At 49.1% G+C, this 20,159-nt stretch overlaps 1 protein-coding gene across 2 annotated transcripts in view; it reads left to right on the top strand.

Moving 5' to 3' along the window:
• The window catches only part of LOC136949000 (fibroblast growth factor receptor-like 1), a 27,194-nt gene extending 7,119 nt beyond the window's left edge, over window positions 1-20,075 (top strand). The window contains exons 3-7 of one of the 2 annotated variants that reach the window (XM_067243182.1): window positions 8,797-9,069; window positions 15,775-15,861; window positions 16,058-16,342; window positions 17,726-18,079; window positions 18,324-20,075. In XM_067243182.1, coding sequence (XP_067099283.1) covers window positions 8,797-9,069; window positions 15,775-15,861; window positions 16,058-16,342; window positions 17,726-18,079; window positions 18,324-18,766 — 1,442 coding nt within the window. In that variant the 3' untranslated portion in view covers window positions 18,767-20,075. The remainder of the gene's footprint in view (window positions 1-8,796; window positions 9,070-15,774; window positions 15,862-16,057; window positions 16,343-17,725; window positions 18,080-18,323) is intronic. The other variant, XM_067243183.1, reaches the window with a different exon arrangement.
• Window positions 20,076-20,159: the final 84 nt, after the last annotated feature.

A 20,159-nucleotide genomic window follows, 5' to 3' on the forward strand; every position in this document is an offset into this window, starting at 1 on the left:
GGGAGGTTCCTGGTTCAGGATGGCCGTTAGCTGGCTTAATGTGAGTTGTGTGTGTGCCGTGTCCATAACTTTATCTGATACTTTTAGTTTGAGCTCGGTGTATAACCATGGAATTATCCCCACTCAATCGCTCTCAGCGATGGCTAGGGTGCGGGTCTCAATAGGGGCTGCATGTGTCTGCAGGGCACTGTGTCTGTTGGTGAATGCGGGAGGGGAATCAAGGGAGGGAGAGAGAGTGAGAGTGAGAGAGACAGAGACACACAGAGAGGAGAGAGTGAGAGAGAGACAGAGACACACAGAGAGACAGAGGGACACACAGAGAGAGAGAGAGACAGCGATGGATCAGAGACAGAGTGACCTCAGTGAGGGGGACTGGTAGTAGTAAGGTGAACCAGCAAAGCGGTGAACAAATTCTCATTTGTGAGACCACTGGGTACCATAGCGTAATGACAGCCACAACAGCCCCACGTGTGACAGATTGATTTCAGACAATATTCCTGGATTGTCAAGAGGCCCCCATGCCTGTCAGTGAGAGCTTTGCCTGCTTCCTCCTCCCCCTCTGTCTGTCTCACTCTCCCCCTCTCTCTACACTCTCTCTCTCTCTCTCTCTCCCCCTCTCTCTACTCTCTCTCTCTGTCTCTCTCTCTCCACCTCTCTCTCTACTCACTCTCTCTCTCTCCACCTCTCCATCTCTCCCCCTTCCTCCTCCGTCTCGCCCGTCTCTCTCTCCCAGTCTGAATCGGTCCATTCTGCGCAGACATGGCTCATACATCCCAGTCTTTCATTGGCCGTCCCTGTGAAAGGGTCTGCGGTTGACAAAGGCGCTGGTGTGAAGCGCCTGGCTGGGTCATGTGGAGGGATGGAAGCTCCTCAGACACCACGGTGGTGTCGGGTTCCTGGGTATACAGACAGTGAAGGAGCAGAACAGTGCCGTATCACAACCAGGCTGGGTCGTCCACCCCATTACACCGGCCGAGCCTTGCACTGTCCACTGACCCCCTCTCTCACACACACACACACACACACCGCTGGAAATGGCTCCACGCCTTGTCTACAGGCCTGTGTGGTCGACAGCTCGACCTTTGAGAGTTCTTAATGTTCACTTTCAGCCGTTGGATACAGGGGTTGTTTGTCACTGCGCAAAGCCAGGCTTGGAGAATGTGTTGAAGGCTGGCTAGGGTGTCCACTGTCTCAGACCAGTGCAGGAGCCCAGGAGGGGTGGGAGGGGGGGGGGGGTGGGGAGGACCGGACACAGACATCCCTCTCTAGTGCTGGCCACTGGTCCGTCAAGCACCAGTAAAGTGGGAGGGAGAAGGCGTAAATCACAGGGCCCGATCTCCTCAGCTGGAGGATGTGGTTAAAACCTAATCTAAGGTAATCGAAAGTAAAGGGTTTAATCTTCTTAAACCCAGTTAGTTTGGCAGGCACAGCAACATTACATATACACTGGATTAATGACTTGCTGTATTGTTTCTTTCACCCTATAATGCCTGTGTGTGGGTCTGTCCAGCTCCATCGATAAACAGGTGCTCGCCCTTTTCTACCTACACACACACACACAGTAAACACACCCACACACACACACAGGTAAACACACGGGGCGAGAGAGAGAGAGCAGGCTCTGTTTTACTGTGTCATGTGGGCTGGTTCTGGGCCAGGGAGTGGGGTGTAGAGTTGTTGAGATTCCCTGGTTACTGCCGGCTGGGCCCACCTAATCCCCTGGGCTCCCACTGCCTGCTCTCCCTCGGAAGCCGTGTGCTAAAGGAGGGCCCCTTTGCCATCTTAGCCTCTGCTCCCTGCCACTCTCTGATTCAGCCCCCTTCCTCTTCTCTCTCTCTCTCTCTCTCTCTCCTCTCCTCTCTCTCTCTCTCTCTCTCTCTCTCTCTCTCTCTCTCTCTCTCTCTCTCTCTCTCGTCTCTCTCTCTCCTCTCTCTCTCTTCTCTCTCTCTCTCCTCTCTCTCTCCTCTCTCTCTCTCTGTCTCTCTCTCTCTCTCTCTCTCTCTCTCTTTCCCCTTTGCCTTCCTATTGTCCCCTATCTTTGCCCCCCACCCCATCCCTCCCCTCGGTTCCCTCTCTCCTGATAAGTGCCCCTAAGCACACACTCTGCCCCTGTGTATGCACCATGCAGGGGCCTAATGGAGTGAGGATAAAAACCACTGGAGTGCTCCTCACAGTGCTCTCCTGTCACAGGCTAAGGACTGCGGATTAAAGCAGCTTCAGATTGAGCTGTGAAGCTACGGTGTGGTTTGTCTGTACAAGTTCAGAACTCCCAGATAGTACTGACTCTGTAGACTCGGTTTACATTTAGTCATTTAGGCAGCAACGCTCTTATCCAGAGCTTACAGTAAGTACAGGGACATTCCCCCGAGGCAAGTAGGGTGAAGTTGCCTTGCCCAAGGACACAACGTCATTTGGCACGGACGGGAATCGAACTGGCAACCTTCAGATTACTAGCCCGCTTCCCTAACCGCTCAGCCACCTGACTCCCTCCATGTTTGTTCATGTTCATACTTTATTGCTCTTTTTTTCCCTGCTACGGACAACTAGAGTTTCTTTATGTATTGAACTGCTTAATGGCAGCTTGCGATTGTGTGTGTGCGCGCTTCGTTCATGAATGGTTCCCTTCAGTCAGGCTGGGTGACAGAGGACTGCTGGTGAGCTATGATCCTCGCTCTGGCAGTTGTTAGCGTTGACCACAGAATACACACCTCCCTCCCCACGGACACAGCTGGAGCAGGGGAACAGGCATGCAAGCCTAATGAAATATCGCAGCTCAGAGTTCAAAGACTCCACGGTAGGCCCAGTTAGAGGTAGGACGCGTGATGGAGATGTTTCCTGAAGCTTTATGACCACAGAGTAATTTCTGCGTTTTTTTTTTATTCCCTCTGTTCGTTTGATGGTGTCGGCGGGGAAGCTGTTGTCTGGCGCTGTTGGGAGATGAACGCCGAGGCTGATTCATGGTTGTCTGTCGTAATAAAACAGCAGCGACCGTCTCCTTAGTTTGGAAGGCAGCTAAATTCCCACGTTAAGCATTTATGAAACCGATTTGCCAGGAGATTGTCATTCACCTTTATGTCTCTTTCTCGCGGCCTCTCTCGTTCTTTCTCTAGTCTGCGTGGTCTCATGTCACCCAATAGCTCTCACCCTGCTACCATCCCACCACTGAAGCCTTGGCTATTCAGCCCACATCAGATGGTGCCGAAGAAAGCTCCATTGTCCCCAGTCTGGTCTTACCTGCTCTTATCTATTGATTGGAAAGGCGAGAGGGGAAAATAAAAGGTATTGATTACTGAGCAGCCCGGGTGAGGGAGTCGGGCTGGTCGTCTGGAGGGGTAAGAAAAAGACGGCATTCTTTACCCTCCACTGCCCTTCTGCTGTCCGAGCACCCTCCCCCTCTCTCTCACTCCCTCCCCCCCTCTCTCTCACTCCCTCCCCCCTCTCTCTCTCTCACTCCTCCCTCCCTCTCTCACTCCATCTCACTTCTCTCCCCCTCTCTCTCTGCTCCTCTCCCCCCCTCCCTCTCACTCTCTCCCCCCCCTTGTCTCCCACTCCATGTCCCCCTCAGTCCTCCTCACTCTCCCCCCTGTACTCCCCTTTCACCCCCCCCCCCCTCCCCTGCATCAACCTGGCCTCCATTCCAGGATCAACAGGGCTGCACTCTCTCAGAGTGATGTTTATCTCTGCTTGTGAAATGTATAGCCTGGTGCAGCCGTGGTCCAGTCTCTCCAACAGAAGCTCTGGCCTTTCACACACTCCCCACGCCACGGTGACTGGCAGACCTCTCCCTCCGGGTCACCTCTCTCTCCCGGGTCACCTCCACCGCGCTCAAGTAGAGTCACCAAGCCCTGGATTCGGTTTCTGTCTTTCATGTTTGTTGTTTTTTTTCTTCTTTTTTTTTTCTTTCTTTTTCCTCCTCAGACGTCCACCTTTTCCTCTCTGTTTCTGCTGGCTTGCTCTGAATGAGTTTAACGTGCCATCCCAGTGTCCTTTCTCTGCCCCTCCGCTCAGTTGGTTTTGCGTTCTAAAAGAGGCCCGCAGGTCTGCACAGATAGAACGTGGGATGAAGTTTCCCCTGCAGCCACAAGGTCCATTAACCCTCGTGCTGCCCTTCGGGTCACATGACCCAAAGGTTCATAACGAACCATCGTTGTGTTTACCCAATTTTACACCAATACAAAAACTAATAAAAATTATTTTCTTTTAACCATTTCCAATGTGGGGGGTCTGGAGACAGCCCGACAGTTAAAAGAGAAATGCTTCACTTTGTTTTTGTATGAGGTAAATTTTGTCGCAATACGAAGGGTGGGTCACAGATGACTGATGGGTCAGAATGACCGAAGATACACAAGGGTTAAGCAAGCCGTTCCACGTCCCTGTGTGCCGTTAGCGTTGATTGATGCCCGTCTCTGTCTGTGGTGGAATGATCCAGAACAAACAGCCGAGGCGGTCCTTGCGAAGAGGAACTCTGTCTTTTTACTCAAACAGCTCCAGACCCCACGCTTGGCTTCGGTCGGCTGTCTCTAGGTAAACACTCTGCTAATGAATCACTGTAGTGGTACCACAGTGCTTAAAGCGGGGTCAGCTAGGAATACTGTGGAGAAATCAGATCCCTGATCCACGTCTGTATGGACAAGTCCAGCCTTCGAACTTGTCGGTCGTCAGTCAAGTTGTTGTGGTTTCTAAAGTGATGGGTGATGAATGGAGTAGAGGAATCCTCTCAGTGAGGCTTAGCGTTGGGTTGAAAGGTTTGTGTGCATCACCAAGTTTTTTCTCACGTTGCGGTGTGCAGAGGCCCATGTGTTTGAATGTCTGTCAGCCAGAACTTAATCGGGCTTGTTTGTAAGCACTAAAAGACCAAAGCACTTGTATATAGCTAAGGAATGCATGTTCGCATCATTACAGACCTACAGGTGTGGTAAAAGAACAAAGTGCCAACACATCTAAACATGGCTTTAACCTGGCAGCCTCTGCTCACACCTCTCTCTCTCTCTCTCTCTCTCTCTCTCTCCTCCTCTCTCTCTCCTCTCTCTCTCTCTCTCTCTCTCTCTCTCTCTCTCTCCTCTCTCTCTCTCTCTCTCTCTCTCTCCTCTCTCTCTCTCTCTCTCTCTCTCTCTCTCTCTCTCTCTCTCTCTCTCTCTCTCTCCTCTCTCTCTCTCCTCTCTCTCTCTCCTCTCTCTCCTCTCTCTCTCTCTCTCTCTCTCTCTCTCTCTCTCTCTCTCTCTCTCTCTCTCTCTCTCTTCTCTCTCTTCTCTCTCTTCTCTTCTCTCTCTTCTCTCCTCTCTCTCTTTTTTCATTCTCCCAAATGTTTCTCTTTGTAGATCTGCCCTCATGTAAAGTCAACAGTGTGTTAACCCCTCAGAATGGTTTCGGGGAACCATGAGATAAATGTATCCTGCGTCACAAGAATGCCCCTTGTTGAATGTGCCCCTTTCTCTTAAAATAATCCATCACCAAATTGAGCAAAGAAAAACAGAGCTAATTCTCCAAGTCGCCAGACCACCTCCTCCTCCTCTTCCTGAGCTATGAAAGATTCCATTCACACACAAAGCTCAGCTAAAATAAGGTCCCTCACCAGAACGGCAATAGGGGAAAGCACATGTGGTCATGTGTATCATTTTCCATTGACAGGTCTGCTAATAATGCTAACCATTTGTGTAAACACACTCAGAAATTAAAGTGATTCCATGTAAATCGTCAGGATTCGAGTCGTTTCCCTGGTAACAAGTTTGTCGGCCGATTTCAATGGACACGAAGGAGCTTTAAGAAGCCGGAATAAGATTGAAGCCAGAGATTGCACTTCAATTCCTGAAATATTTGATCATTTAAGATGTCTTCGTTTCCCGGCAACCTTTTAGATTCAATTTGACAAAAAGGAACCTTAACGGTCTTGAATTTTTTGAGCGTCAAGGTTAAGATAACCTGTCCTTGAGAGGAATGAGGAGGAGGAAAGGATGGTGGTCATACTGTCGGCACAAGCACTCAAGTTATTCAGACGATAGCCTTGGTTTCATCACCTTTATGCCTTGTTTTTCAAAGAGCTTCAAAAGGGATTTTTAAGAGCGGAGCGGAAGGGGAGGAAATCATTTGTTGCACATTCCCGCTCTTGGTGCAGTACCCGCCAAGTACCTTATTAGTTCATTACAGCAAAGAGAACACACAACTCTCCAACATTGTTTTAGGAAGACTACTAAACGTGCATCCTTGTACATTTGGCATTTGACATTGGCTTAATATTATATCAATAATAATTTATATTACATGTAGCCTACAATACCTTCTTTACTTCTTATAAAATAGTGCTACATTCAACATGTCGTATCCAGTCAAATATTGTGGTCATAGGAAAGCGTATGATTTTGAAAAAGGTGCTACATTGTAGAGCTATGACAATTGTACACAGTTACAATAGAATTGTTTGACTGTGAGAGGAACAGGGGGGAACCGATTTCAGTAGCTGTTATGTGCGAACACGCCTCTGAGGTACCAGACCACCATCTCCCAAACGTGTGGATGACAAGTGTTGATTTTCACACAGAGTTCGCTGGAGTGACTCTTGTGGTTCCTCCGCCCATATGTTACGGCCCAACTCAAATCCCAGGTGGTTATTTATACAAGCAACTTTCCCTCTCACACTTTTTTAGACCTAACACCCCCTGACCGACGTCTAGTGACTGTGTCCAAAAGCAATAGAAGATATTGAAAGTCAGTGGGGTACTTTTTAGATAAACATTCATTCGTTTCAGCAGCTCCAGAGGTCCTGTGTGATTGAGTTCCCGGGCGGTAGCTAGGCTGTGTTTCCTCCTGGTGCTGTGAGGCGTCTGCGGTGCTGAGAAGAGGCAATGCTGAGGTTAGCTGAACACAGGACTCCTCTGTTTTGCTCCCCTGGTAGCAGAGAAGTGAGATATGGGCTGGCTGACAAAAAACAAAACAAATCCTGTGGTCACGTTTGTTCCGCAGACGTAAACAGTGACACTTTCAATTTCCTGTGCCTGCTGTGGAACAGGAAAGACCGTCCAAGGAAAGGAAGGCGAACCCTGACTGGTGTGTGGAGTGTGTGTCAACGTGTGTGTGTGTGTGTCAACGTGTGTGTGTGTATACGTGCACAAGCACATATTCATGCACACATGCTTGTGCTTGGTTTAATTTGACATCAATTTAAGATGGCAGAAACCTCATCTCCGCTCACAGATCATAGATGACATCATAGCGTAGATCAAAACGCTTGCACACTACGGTTGGTGCAACAATAGGTTTTCTTTTCGCACACTTGGGTTTCCTGTTGTTATAGGCCATCAGCATAACACTGAACAGAGGCTGGCGGTTACCTTCACCAGACCTTCCACCTGAGCTGGAGAAACATCTGCTTGCAACGTGACCAATAAAGGCCAGATGGAGTTATCTAGAGCGCCCTCTCACACAGCCCCCCCCCCCCCCCAACACACACACATCTATATAATGAACTGCTTGTTTACCATACGTGTGAAATGCTCCATCGGAATGTGAGAGTGTGTGTGTGTTTAGAGGGGCCTTGTTTGTTTGCCCTGCCCCTTAGTTTTTACTGCGACCAGACTGACCATCTGTGGATGACTAAGCAGACCTTGCTTTTCAGAGTTGTGACTCTCCACTGCTTTCCTCTCCTTTAATGCCATTTTCTCCTCTCCCTCTCCTCTCCTCTTCTACCCTTCTCTCCTCTCTCCTCCTCTCCTCTTCTACCCTTCTCTCCTCTCCTCTCTCCTCCTCTCCCTCTCCTCTTCTACCCTTCTCTCCTCTCCCTCTCCTCTTCTACCCCTCTCTCCTCTCCTCTCTCCTCCTCTCCCTCTCCTCTTCTACCCTTCTCTCCTCTCCCTCTCCTCTTCTACCCTTCTCTCCCTCTCCTCTTCTACCCCTCTCTCCTCTCCACTCTCCTCCTCTCCTCTTCTACCCTTCTCTCCTCTCCTCTCTCGTCCTCTCCTCTTCTACCCTTCTCTCCTCTCTCCTCCTCTCCTCTTCTACCCTTATCTCCTCCTCTCCTCTCCTCTTCTACCCTTCTCTCCTCTCCTCTCTCCTCCTCTCCTCTCCTCTTCTACCCTTCTCTCCTCTCCTCTTCTACCCTTATCTCCTCCCCTCTCCTCTCTCCTCTCTCCTCCCCTCTCTCCTCCTCTCCCTCTCCTCTTCTACCCTTCTCTCCTCTCTATCTACTTTCCTCTTCTACCCTTCTGTCCCCCCCCCCCCCTTCTTGGTGTTCCTGTCTGTTGGGCTCAGTGGTTGTGTGTTGTGTGTGTGTTGTGTGTGTGTGTTCAGTAGCTGTGCTCCTTGCTGCAGCAGTAAGGGCACTGCGGGCCTCCATCCCAGGCAGCCCGCGAGCGCTCCACTTCACCAGATCTGAGGGAGAGCAAACCTGGGCCAATTAAGAGCCCCAGCAGAGGGCTGCTGTCCGCCTGGCCGGGGCCCGCCCCCTCTCTGCTTTGATCTCCAGCACGCTGCACACAAGCAGAGCCAGAGCGCTTTAGCCCCTGTGAAATGGACGACAGGACTAGTCCAATTATTACAATCTGGTTTCAGCATCTCCAGATAATCTGACTTAGGTGTGGCAAATGACCCCTTACTCTGTCCCTCAGCCCACCTCCAGGCAGACAGGCCTGAGAGCAGCTAGGCCACAGTCAGATGGATTGATTTAAATTCAAACATGCAGTCGTACTTACTCTTCTAATAGGATTCCTACAGACGTCGTTTAAGACATGCTGAATCAACCAGCTGTTTACCACGCAGTACACGAGAGGTCAGCTGGTTGAACCCACTGCCTGTGTGTTCCCCCAGGGCCCCCGAGGGTGGCGGAGAGAGTGGCCCACAGGCAGACAGCCCGCCTGGGCAGCGCCATCAAGCTGCCCTGCCTGGTGGAGGGAGACCCCCCGCCCCTCATCATGTGGACCAAGGACGGACGTAACATCCACAGCGGCTGGATCCGCTTCCGAATCCTCCGTCTGGGGCTCAAGATCAAGGAAGTGGAGGCCGAGGATGCTGGGACCTACATCTGCAAGGCCACCAACGGGTTTGGCAGCGTCAACATCAACTATACCCTCATAGTGATTGGTGAGTGACTGGACACGCTTTTATTTTATTTTATTGCTGCCATTGACACGACTGTTTATGCAAGGCTTCGTGTCAGGTGTTGTGTAATGTGGCTTGACTGTGGCCTTGGTTAAACTGAACAGGCACTGTGAGTTGGAGTTGTGTTTGGAGTTCGGCTTGTGTTACACGTCTTACTCGTCAAAAGCGAATGCCTAATTATCCCCGCGCTGCGGATGAAGTCACCTTTCCAGTAACTCTGCCCAGGCTCAGTAGAAAGGCTTACGATCTTCCGGTGAAGTTACATATGTAATGCTTCCCCCCTCGCCTACACTCCCACCCCCCAAGTTCAAGATCTTGTCAAGTTGCAGATGTTTAAAGACGTGCTTCACGGAGGTTACGGTCTGAAACACAGGGACTTAGAGCTGAGGGTTAGAGGCTGATCTGTTCATCTCTAATATCTGAGATATCCTCCGCGCACAATGCCCAGAGTCAACAGCCGTTCGGGATATAGTTTCATAGTGCTTCGTCCTCTGTGACTCAAGTGGATCTGGAAATCTCTCCTCTCCCCGGGCTAAACCGTGACTCGATGAGGCCAGGAGACCTGGGACTTGAAGCGGCTTTACAAGAAACACATTTACTTTTACCTACGTGATTAACGCTTTCCTGTGAAGTCTCTTCATGTTAGTATTAGACCAGGCAGACACCAAGTCTAATTCCCCAGTTCCTAAAGCGTGCCGGCTCTGTTGGGTCTGTGTGTGAGTCGAGTGTCTGTGTGTCTATGTGTGTGTGTGTGTGCGCGTGGGTGTATACAAGTATATGTGTGTGTGTGCGCATGTGTGTATACAAGTATGTGTGTGTGTGTGTGTGTGTGTGTGTGTGTGTGTACAGTACATTTCCTGTCCTACTGACTGGAGCATGATGAATGAGAGGAATGGAGCGTGAAGGTTGTGTTTAGCCTAATTACTCTAAGATGCCTAATTAGGGTCAGAGTCTCCCAGAGAGAGAGGGAGAAAGGGAGGGAGGGAGGCCAGGGGCCCAATGGAGAAGCTGCTCCTTGGTCTTGTGACAGACTTCTCACACCAGGACACAGGTCTTATCAGTCAGATCTGGGAGACACTGGGGAGTGAATGGTGCTTGTTGTTTTATGGCTGCATGTTAGGGGCATAGCGGGGTAATTGGGGAAGAGAGTTTCTCAGTGTTATTTTGATTCTAGTTCAAGTTGAGGGTGCAAGCATGGTCAAAGATAGGGTGTTTCTGTTTTGATTTCCTTAAAAGGAAAGGATGGAGACATGAGTACACGAGGAGAGGTCAAAGGTCACACTACAGCTGTGTGATGTGTTAAGAAAGTTGTTTTGAGCTGTCTCTACCACTTCCTAATCTTCATGTTTACATAATCTGCTTTTTTTTGCCATATAACTCTTGTGGACTTCTTAAAGTCTTATTTTTTTTAACCTCTATTTGGGTAACTATGATTAAAACTGTTTCATTCTCTGTTTAGATAAATTTGTGTGATCAGGCAGCACTCTGTGTAAATCTTGAAGTCAAGTCATCCGAATGATACATAGCACTTCTTTTATTACTGTACAGTAGTGTGTAAGTCAGAAATGATTTATCCAGCTTGGCTCCTGCTGCTCTCTATCTGAGAGAGAGATTCAATGGAATGAAGACTTCAATGAAAACGATTTCAGCCCACTGTGATGAAGCAGAGAAGTTGCTCCAGATCAGTGGTGCCTGGCTGCCTGTGGTAGTCCTACTCCCACATAAGGACAGACTCAAATTCTTCTTGTACCTTTTGAACTTTCTTTTTCTTTTCCTTCTCAGAAGGCCGTTTCCCCTCTCCTTTTTCTTGTCCTCTGTATTATTTTACCCTCCCTAGACTACAAACAGTTTGGCTTCACTTCCCCGTCCTGCTGCACAGGGCTCCATGTTCCCCTTCTCTCCTGGTCGTGGTGAGTGCGTGACCAACGCTGGGCCAACACCAGCCTCGCAGGAGTCCTTCCACATCTCCGTTGTGGAAGACCACAGAAACCTCCTCCCCTCTCACCTGCTCCCTCCTCTCTTTCTCCAGATCCTTCTCTCTCGTCCGTCATCGCGGCCAAGAACTGCCAGCCCGTCACAATTTTGGTTTACATTTAGTCATTTAGCAGACGCTCTTATCTAGAGCGACTTACAGTAAGTACAGGGACATTCTCCCCGAGGCAAGTAGGGTGAAGTGCCTTGCCCAAGGACACAACGTAATTTGGCACGGCCGGGAATCAAACCAACAACCTTCTGATTAATAGCCCGACTCCCCAACCGCTCAGCCATCTGACCCCAGTGTTTTGATAGATAATTGTTCTATCAGGGGTACAGCGCAGTGGACACACTTTTCACGTTGTTGGGATTACTTAAGGCTTGTTTTCAGATCCCTGCAGGACCAGAGGTATAGGTAGGGAGGCCTGACAGCTAAGAACAGAGGAATGGTGCCCAATTATCCTGAGCAACAGTTTCCATTCAACTAAGCACAGGTAATTGTGGGACATTTGAATTGTGTTGCAGCTTGTAGGTGGTTTGGTATCCAGTTGGGAGGCCTGCTACAATCCTCAAAGAGAAAATGGGAGAGATTATTTATTTGAAATGTTGTAAATGGGGGGTGTAATACAGGCTAGATTCCAGCTCAGCTCCACATACAGTATCCATCATGCAAGTTTATTATTTTTACTGGAGCTCAGAAAAGAAAGAGAAACAACTGCAGTCAGTTATAGTGCCGTTGGGGGGAACAGTGGCGACGCTACCCTGGCAGCCTTTCAAGCTCAAGGCCCTTGGTGCACAACACACTGTTTAAGCATTACAGTCTGCATCAGCGGGGACATACAAGGGAGAAGGCAGACAGGGGGAGATTAGGGGAGGGGAGAGAAGAGGGAGACTTCTAGAAGCAAGACACGGAGAGGAAAGGAGAGGGCTGTCTGCTGATGATGTCACGTGGGGATCCGCTGTGTTGGGGCGTGCTGTTGGAGATGTCTCCCTTTCCCCCATCTGCCAGCAGGCAGCCTGTCCTCCTCTGAGCTATCCCAAGAATCTGGTGGGCCAGTGCAACATGGCGCCTCTTCAATCCCCTGCCCAGCCCCCCCCCCCCCCCCCCCTCCAGCTGGTTGTTTGGGCACTGTTTGGGATGGTCTCCTGACAACTGGCCCCAAAGACCCCCTCCTCTTGGTGGACAGACAGACGATCAGGTCTGCCAGACAGACGGACGGTCAGGTCTGCCAGACAGACAGACGGACGGTCAAGTCTGCCAGACATACGGTCAGGTCTGCCAGACAGACAGACAGATCTGACTGACTCACCATCAGTCAGTTCTCTGCAGGGTTGACTTATATGATGTTAAAGATATCATCAGATGGCATCAACATGACACGTTTTACAGCTCAATCTTGTTGTATTAACATGTTGTGTTTAGGTTACTTAAATACAAACACATTGTTGACATTCTGCATAACCTCAGCAGGATAACCTGGGTCTGATGTCAATGGGTCCTTCTTTAGCGCTCAGGTCGTTAACTGTCAGCTGTATTGAGATTGCTCTGGAGATGCTGCAGTTTTGGGTGACCGTTTATATAAATGGTCCCATGTGTGACTTATAGCATATGGTAGCTGTTTGGAGCCAGAGTGTGATGCAAGGCACTACACATAACATTACAATGTCCCCAACAACATCTGGAGCTTGTTGGGACCTCCACAATCATGGGGGCTTTTCCTGCGATTCAGCCGTTGCACCAGGGCCAGAGGAAGGAACTGGGGAATGCACTTCCTACATTTAGTCATTTAGCAGACGCTCTTATCCAGAGCGACTTACAGTAAGTACAGGGACATTCCCCCTGAGGCAAGAAGGGGGAAGTGCCTTGCCCAAGGACACAACGTCAGTTGGCATGACCGGGAATCGAACTGGCAACCTTCGGATTACTAGCCTGATTCCCTCACCGCTCAGCCAACTGACTCCCAACAACTTCCTGTAGCTGGATTTGTGAATGGAGGCGGCGAGGGGTGAGAGGATGCAACCCTGAATTACCGAAGATCAACGGTATCACCTCTCTGCCCGATGATTAGCTGCTGCATGCAGGTGTGTTCCCAGGTGTGTGTCAGATGGCTGAGCGGTTAGGGAATCGGGCTATGAATCAGAAGGTTGCTGGTTCGATTCCAGCCGTACACAATGAAGTTGCGTCCTTGGGAAAGGCACTTCACCTTACTTGCCTCGGGGGGAATGTCCCTGTACTTACTGTAAGTCGCTCTCGATAAGAGGGTCTGCTAAATGTAAATGTGTTTGTCGTGCGTGAAATTGCGATGGGTCTTTTCGTCTCGGGGCTATCGATTATACAAGTCTTGCTCGCTTCCTGAAAATCAAAGCCCTTGTTTTCTTAGGGGCCCACTCCAGGAAGACAAATGACATGTTATCAGTGAGACGTTGTGTCTCTCAGGAGCCCTGCAGATTGTCTCTCCGTTCCTCTTTGATGCAGGAGGAGCGTGGGGCCTCTTGAAAAGGAAGAGCAAGCGGGAGAGCAAGCGGAGACGGACGGACAGCGAGGCCCCTCGGTCCTCTCCTTTTACTCATAATTATATTTTTCAGTATTCCAACAATAACAGTTACATGGCGGCAGCGGGGGAGCTGTTCTTCCTCCCCCTGCTCTGTGGCTCCAGTGAGCCTACATTGTGTAAAGACAATAGCAGCCAGGACTGGTAGTAGAAACACACACTTATAAAAGGGTGCCTTTGTTCCTAAAGACCTTCAAAAAGTAAAGAGGAAATAGATTAAGGAACTTAATTCTTTTTTTCTTTTTTTTATTAAAAACACAAAAAAAAAAAAAAAATGAGCGAAAATCCTGTCAGTGTGGGACTGTGTTTGGATTGGGAGGTTCAGGAACAGGGAGGAATGTGGAGAACCCAAGTGAGCAACAGAAAAATATTTCTTCCAATGGAGGCAGTTTTTTTTTTTTTTAAAGGAATGGGTTATTATAGTTGGCTAGTTAAAGCCCTTCAAATAGCCATGACATCATGGCTGGCCCTGGTGCTACAGGGGACAATGGAGGGCTTGTGCCCGGAGAACCCTTGAGAGCTTTGGAGGGTTTTGGGGGGAACTGGGAGGGCGTCTGGAGGGAGAGGGGGTGGGGGGGGGGGTGGGGGGTAGAAGCCACATCTGGTCTCTCTACCTGCCCCAATCAAACACAGAGTCAGAATCAAGCGTGCCAAAATGCATTTCGAGAAATTCAACCGGAGGCTACACGGAGCTCAGGTTCTGCGAGAGAAACGAGGCTTTGCTCACAGAACCAGCTGTAGGGTATTCAGTAGATCTTCTTGAGAATTTGACATAGTGTCTCGTGAGAGCGGTTACAAAGTGTGTTTGACGTGAGTGTACTGGACGTCGATTAAAATGTGAGCGTTAGAAGTCGTAATGAATAGATGTCAGAAAACATGCCAGAACTTCAGGAACCGGAGACTGGAATGTTGAAAGATGGTGAAACTTTGCGAATGGTTTCACAGCTAGGTTTGACAGCGTTCCGTGTTCTGGTATCATATGAAATTATTTTAACCCCCAACTGGGCTCTGGCTTATCGTCTGCGACACAAGCGGACGTTCTCGCACGGCAAGGAATGGCAGCAATCCTGATCTGTGTCAGATACTCATGAATGCCCATCTTCCCCAGTTGATGTGCATTACCAACCATCTCTTAAGTTTCATTCATTATATTTTCACTAAGCCCTGTCTTAGCTCCACCATATGATGTCAGTCAGTCGCTGACATCACATCCCCAGCTGTCTCCTGGAACTGGGCTTATGAAAACCGATCGTGTTACTCTCAAACTCTCCAGTGTGTGACCTTAACATGCTCCCCTCTGCGGATTCTATCTATAAATGCTAAATTTACTGAGATGGAGCCAAGAGTGTTTCACGGTGTCTGCATGGTGTTCCCTCTTCGTCTTCACGGTGTCGAAGGCTTTCTGACGGATTGTGAAACAAAGTGGTTTGGATCGTAATTGGAAAAGTGATATTTCACTGTTTGTGAAACAACTCTCTTCTTTAATCTGCTCGATATGTCAGTGCTTTGAAGTAGCTTCTGACATCATGAGTGGCCATGACTCCTTTAAGAGTGTTATTAGTGTGTGTGACTGTTCTACTTACTACAAATCCCTCATTTTTCCAACTTAAAGTATATTATTATTATTTTGAATGACCAGAATAATCACAAAGAAAGTATATATTTTTGTGTGGGAATTACAAAGTAAACTAAGTCTCTGTGGTCTCTGGAACCCAACTGCATTCGATATGAGCCAAAAATGTCCACGGAACACAAGTAAAGTCCTAATAGGATTACTGTATAATCTCTGTCATCACCCTCAGTTAAGGCTTCTAAGGCCTTTGCTGCATGCCGGCTGGGCACCACAATTCCATCGTTTTAACACACTTAGGATTCAGTTCTGCAGGATGCATCTCCTCAGCATCCCTGACTTGTGTTCCTGCTGCTCTGTGGTGACGTGTGTCTCTCTCTCTCTCTTCCTCTCTCCTTCTCTCTCTTCTCCTCTCTCTCTTCCTCTCTCTTCCTCTCACTCTCGCTCTCTTCCTCTCTCTCTTTCTCTCTTCCTCTCTTCCTCTCTCCTTCTCTCTCTTCTCCTCTCTCTCTTCCTCTCGCTCTCTCGCTCTCTTCCTCTCTCTCTTTCTCTCTTCCTCTCTCTCTTCCTCTCTCTCTCTTTCCTCCACAGACGACTCTGGTTCCGACAAGACTGGGCCCGGGGTGGCAGATAACCTGGAGGCGGAGTCGGGCCCAGACAGCCTGTCAGGTAAACTAGGTGAGAGCTGTCCACCGTGCAGCATGCAGGAGCATCGCTGGGCTACAATTTAACCAAACGATATCCCTTTGAGAAGTAGCATCTCATTGTCCAGGGGATCCTAAAATATTCACATAAACCCTACAGTTTCTATCATTCAGTGAAGCACAGCAGTGGCAACCCATAAACCCTCTCCCGTTTCCCTGTTTCTCGTCAGTCCGGCCCAGGTTCACCCAGCCTGCCAAGATGAGGAAGCGTGTGATCGCCCGTCCCGTGGGCAGCTCAGTGCGTCTGAAGTGCGCGGCCAGCGGGAACCCTCGTCCAGACATCGTCTGGCTGAAGGACGAGCGTCCGCTGACGGAGAGAGAGGTCGGCGAAGGGCGCCAGAAGAAGTGGACCCTGAGCCTGAGGAACCTGACCCCAGAGCACAGCGGACGCTACACCTGCAGGGTCTCTAACCGCGCCGGGGAGATCAACGCCACTTACAAAGTGGAGGTCATACGTAAGTATCCTGCAGCGAGACTCTGACTCTTCTGTCCACCTGTATGACTGTAGGAGGAAAGAGGATTGAGATGTGTCAGGGAGTCAGGTGGCTGAGCGATTAGGGAATCGGGCTAGTAATCTGAAGGTTGCCAGTTCGATTCCCGGCTGTGCCAAATGACGTTGTGTCCTTGGGCAAGGCACTTCACCCTACTTGCCTCAAGGGGAATGTCCCTGTACTTACTGTAAGTCGCTCTGGATAAGATCCAAAGCGACTTCTCTCTTGGAAGTCACTTTGGATAAAAGCGTCTGCTAAATGAATAAATATAAATAAGAGCGTCTGCTAAAAGACTAAATATAAATATAAATATAGATGTCCTGTACTTGCTGTCTGTTAGTGATCAGAGAAAGGGAAAAAAAGTTATATGATAGAACATCTACGTACAGTACTTAGGAACACAGTCATTAGCCATTCTGGATGGGAATTTGACCGAGGATTGAGATGTGTCAGGGAGTCAGGTGGCTGAGCGATTAGGGAATCGGGCTAGTAATCTGAAGGTTGCCAGTTCGATTCCCGGCTGTGCCAAATGACGTTGTGTCCTTGGGCAAGGCACTTCACCCTACTTGCCTCAAGGGGAATGTCCCTGTACTTACTGTAAGTCGCTCTGGATAAGATCCAAAGCGACTTCTCTCTTGGAAGTCACTTTGGATAAAAGCGTCTGCTAAATGAATAAATATAAATAAGAGCGTCTGCTAAAAGACTAAATATAAATATAAATATAGATGTCCTGTACTTGCTGTCTGTTAGTGATCAGAGAAAGGGAAAAAAAGTTATATGATAGAACATCTACGTACAGTACTTAGGAACACAGTCATTAGCCATTCTGGATGGGAATTTGACCAAGGAAGAACCGTGACCTTTGAGAGGTTCTTTCTCTCTGATCTACCTTCTCCACGCGGCTGCATTTGATCAGGAGCCTTGCTCCCAGCCCTGCGTCCATGGACCAATGTGTTTGTGTAATCATGTATATGAGAAGCATATTGAGAAGGGGAGTCTGAGATGGGAGAGGTTGTGTTCGGCGGGGAGGGGGAAAGGTGCTGCTTAACCCGGAGCCCCTATACCCAATCTGGGGATGATTATGGTCCAGCTGTCTGCCAGAACTTCCCCCTACCCACCCTCTGAGACATGTGCTACACAACCAGGGGCAGTGAGAGAGAAAACAAGTCACACATACCTCTTGTGTTACATGCGGTATTTCCCTCTCCCTCTCTCTCTACCAATTACTCGTCCCGAGCCTGAGGGCCGTATCCGTAGAGACGTCCCTGCTTGTTCAATGTTCTGCGTCTCCATCGCGTTACGGCCGCGGAAGCTCTGACAGTTGGCTCCCGTTGTGTTTCTCCGCAGAGCGGACCAACTCCAAGCCCATCCTGACGGGCACTCACCCGGTCAACACCACGGTGGACTACGGGGGCACCACCTCCTTCCAGTGCAAGGTGAGGAGCGACGTCAAACCCGTCATCCAGTGGCTCAAGCGGGTGGAGTCCAACGAGGAGAGCCGCTACAACTCCACCATCGAGGTGGGCGAGCACCGCTTCGTGGTGCTGCCCACGGGGGAGGTGTGGTCCCGGCCTGACGGCTCCTACCTCAACAAGCTGCTCATCACCAGGGCCAAGGAGGAGGACGCCGGCATGTACATCTGCCTGGGCGCCAACACCATGGGCTACAGCTTCCGCAGCGCCTTCCTGACTGTGCTGCCTGGTAAGAGCAGTTCAGATGTGACGCTGAACCTCCTCTGATGTGACGCTAGGCTCCTATGAGGGTTTAGTTGCGGTTTTATGAGCGTACGTAAAGCCCTCGGTGACACTGCTTGTAAAAAGGGCAACACAAATCAAATTGTATTTGATCTGACCACTATCTACTACTATCGACCTACTATTTGACCACTATCGACGATCATCATGTGTGTTGAACCTTTCTCTTCTCTGCTCCTGTCGTCTTCCAGACTCCAAGCCCCCCATCACCCCGATGTTCACCCCAGCCTCCAGCACCCTCCCCTGGCCTGTCATCATCGGCATCCCTGCTGGCATGGTGTTTATCTTCGGCACGGTTCTGCTGTGGTTCTGCCAGAGCAAGAAGCACTGCTCTCCTCCCAGTGCCCCTACGGCGGCCTCCCAGGCCCTGCAGGCCTCCCACCGCATGCCCTACAGGGACAGGGACCGCAACTGCGTGGCCCCCTCCTCCACGTCCTCCAGCCCAGACAAAGACTGCCTGAGCTCCATAAACTACGAGGACTACCTGACCCAGAAGCAGTTGCTCCTCACCCAGGGGGGGTCGACCCTCCCGACCAAAATCTACCCTAAGATCTACACTGACATTCACACGCACACACACTCTCACGTGGATGGGGAAGTACACCAGCATCAACACATTCACTTTCAGTGTTAGCCCCTCCCTCCCTCACCGGAGCAGCGATGCTCCCTCCGTCCTCCTCTCTCTCTCTGCCTGTGATGTCCAGAGAGCGTCTGAGCTCTGTTCTGGACCGTACTAGAAAACCGCTCGTTGTCAGACACAAAAGGGACTGGGACTGCTCGTTTAACTGTTATCAAACCTGGCCTGAACCCTCACTGGACCAGACCGTGCTGGGGGTTCCAGATACAACTACACAGTAGTGCCTGAGCGGTGTTTCATCAGAAGTAACCACACATTCTGGAACAAATGAGAGTGGTTCCAGACATTTCATCAACGTCGCTTGGTACTAATGTGTACATATTTCACACCACTAAAACCAATTAAAGCCTGATGTGCACTTACTTTCTATAAACATGTTGAGATTCTGCAAGCTCGAACGAGATCGAACGGTAGCTTTTGAGATTCACAGTGACGTGCTGTCCACCCTCATCTACAGGGGTTCAAGGATCAGGACAGGGGTCAGTGTCAACCTTTACCTCTACTCAAGCTTTGTTTTGTCGTGATTAAAATGGTACTGAACATATTGCAGAAGGGCTGGTTTCATGCTCATACTCAGGTATGCCCTTTGATCTTGTATTGCTTTAGATTTGTTGTGCTCATCCATCTAACCTGACCACTCTTTTTTACCGGAGCCGTGTCCATCAGTGACCATGTCTCTCTCCTGTTTTCACCCATAAGGTCACATAGGTTGACCTTTCATAGGTCGCCTCCTGGGTTGTATTGAGGTACCTGAGCCTTGCCATATCTGAGAGACTGCAAGGGATACGATATTTAGGTTTCTACATCTAGGACCTTGCAACACTTCAACCTCCAGAACACAAACGTTTAGGTTGCTACCACTAGGCTAGTATGTGTGTTTATGTAGTGGTGATATCCCCAGAATACCCAGAAGGCTTTGCTGTATATACGATACCACTGTATATGACAACAATGGAAAGTATTTGGACTGCAACCAGTTGCTATAGATGTAGTCGATTATACACATTTTGAAACTCGTCATGTATATTTTATTTATTTTATTAAGGAATCACATTGTATGTTTGTTTTCCGAACTTAGGCATTTTATATGTATTTTGATCTCAAGTATGTAATATTATAAAGGTTTACTGTGGTTCAGATGTAAAGTATAGCCTATAGCACATAAGCACCGCCAGTTGAATCATATTTAGTCCGTGCTAGTATTTAGTCCATCATGTACTGTATTTAATTGGTTATATTTGACAATCCTGTATGAAATATCATCTTAAAAGAAGAAAATAAACTAAGCTACATCATTTAAAGTTTGATTAAAAGATAAAAAATGAACACCTTAGTTGATTTTTTATTTTTTTATCGACTCAACAAAAATCATTTTTTGACTTCTGGGATG

Source organism: Osmerus mordax, chromosome 9 (genome assembly GCF_038355195.1).
Source record: "Osmerus mordax isolate fOsmMor3 chromosome 9, fOsmMor3.pri, whole genome shotgun sequence".
Taxonomy (NCBI): domain Eukaryota; kingdom Metazoa; phylum Chordata; class Actinopteri; order Osmeriformes; family Osmeridae; genus Osmerus; species Osmerus mordax.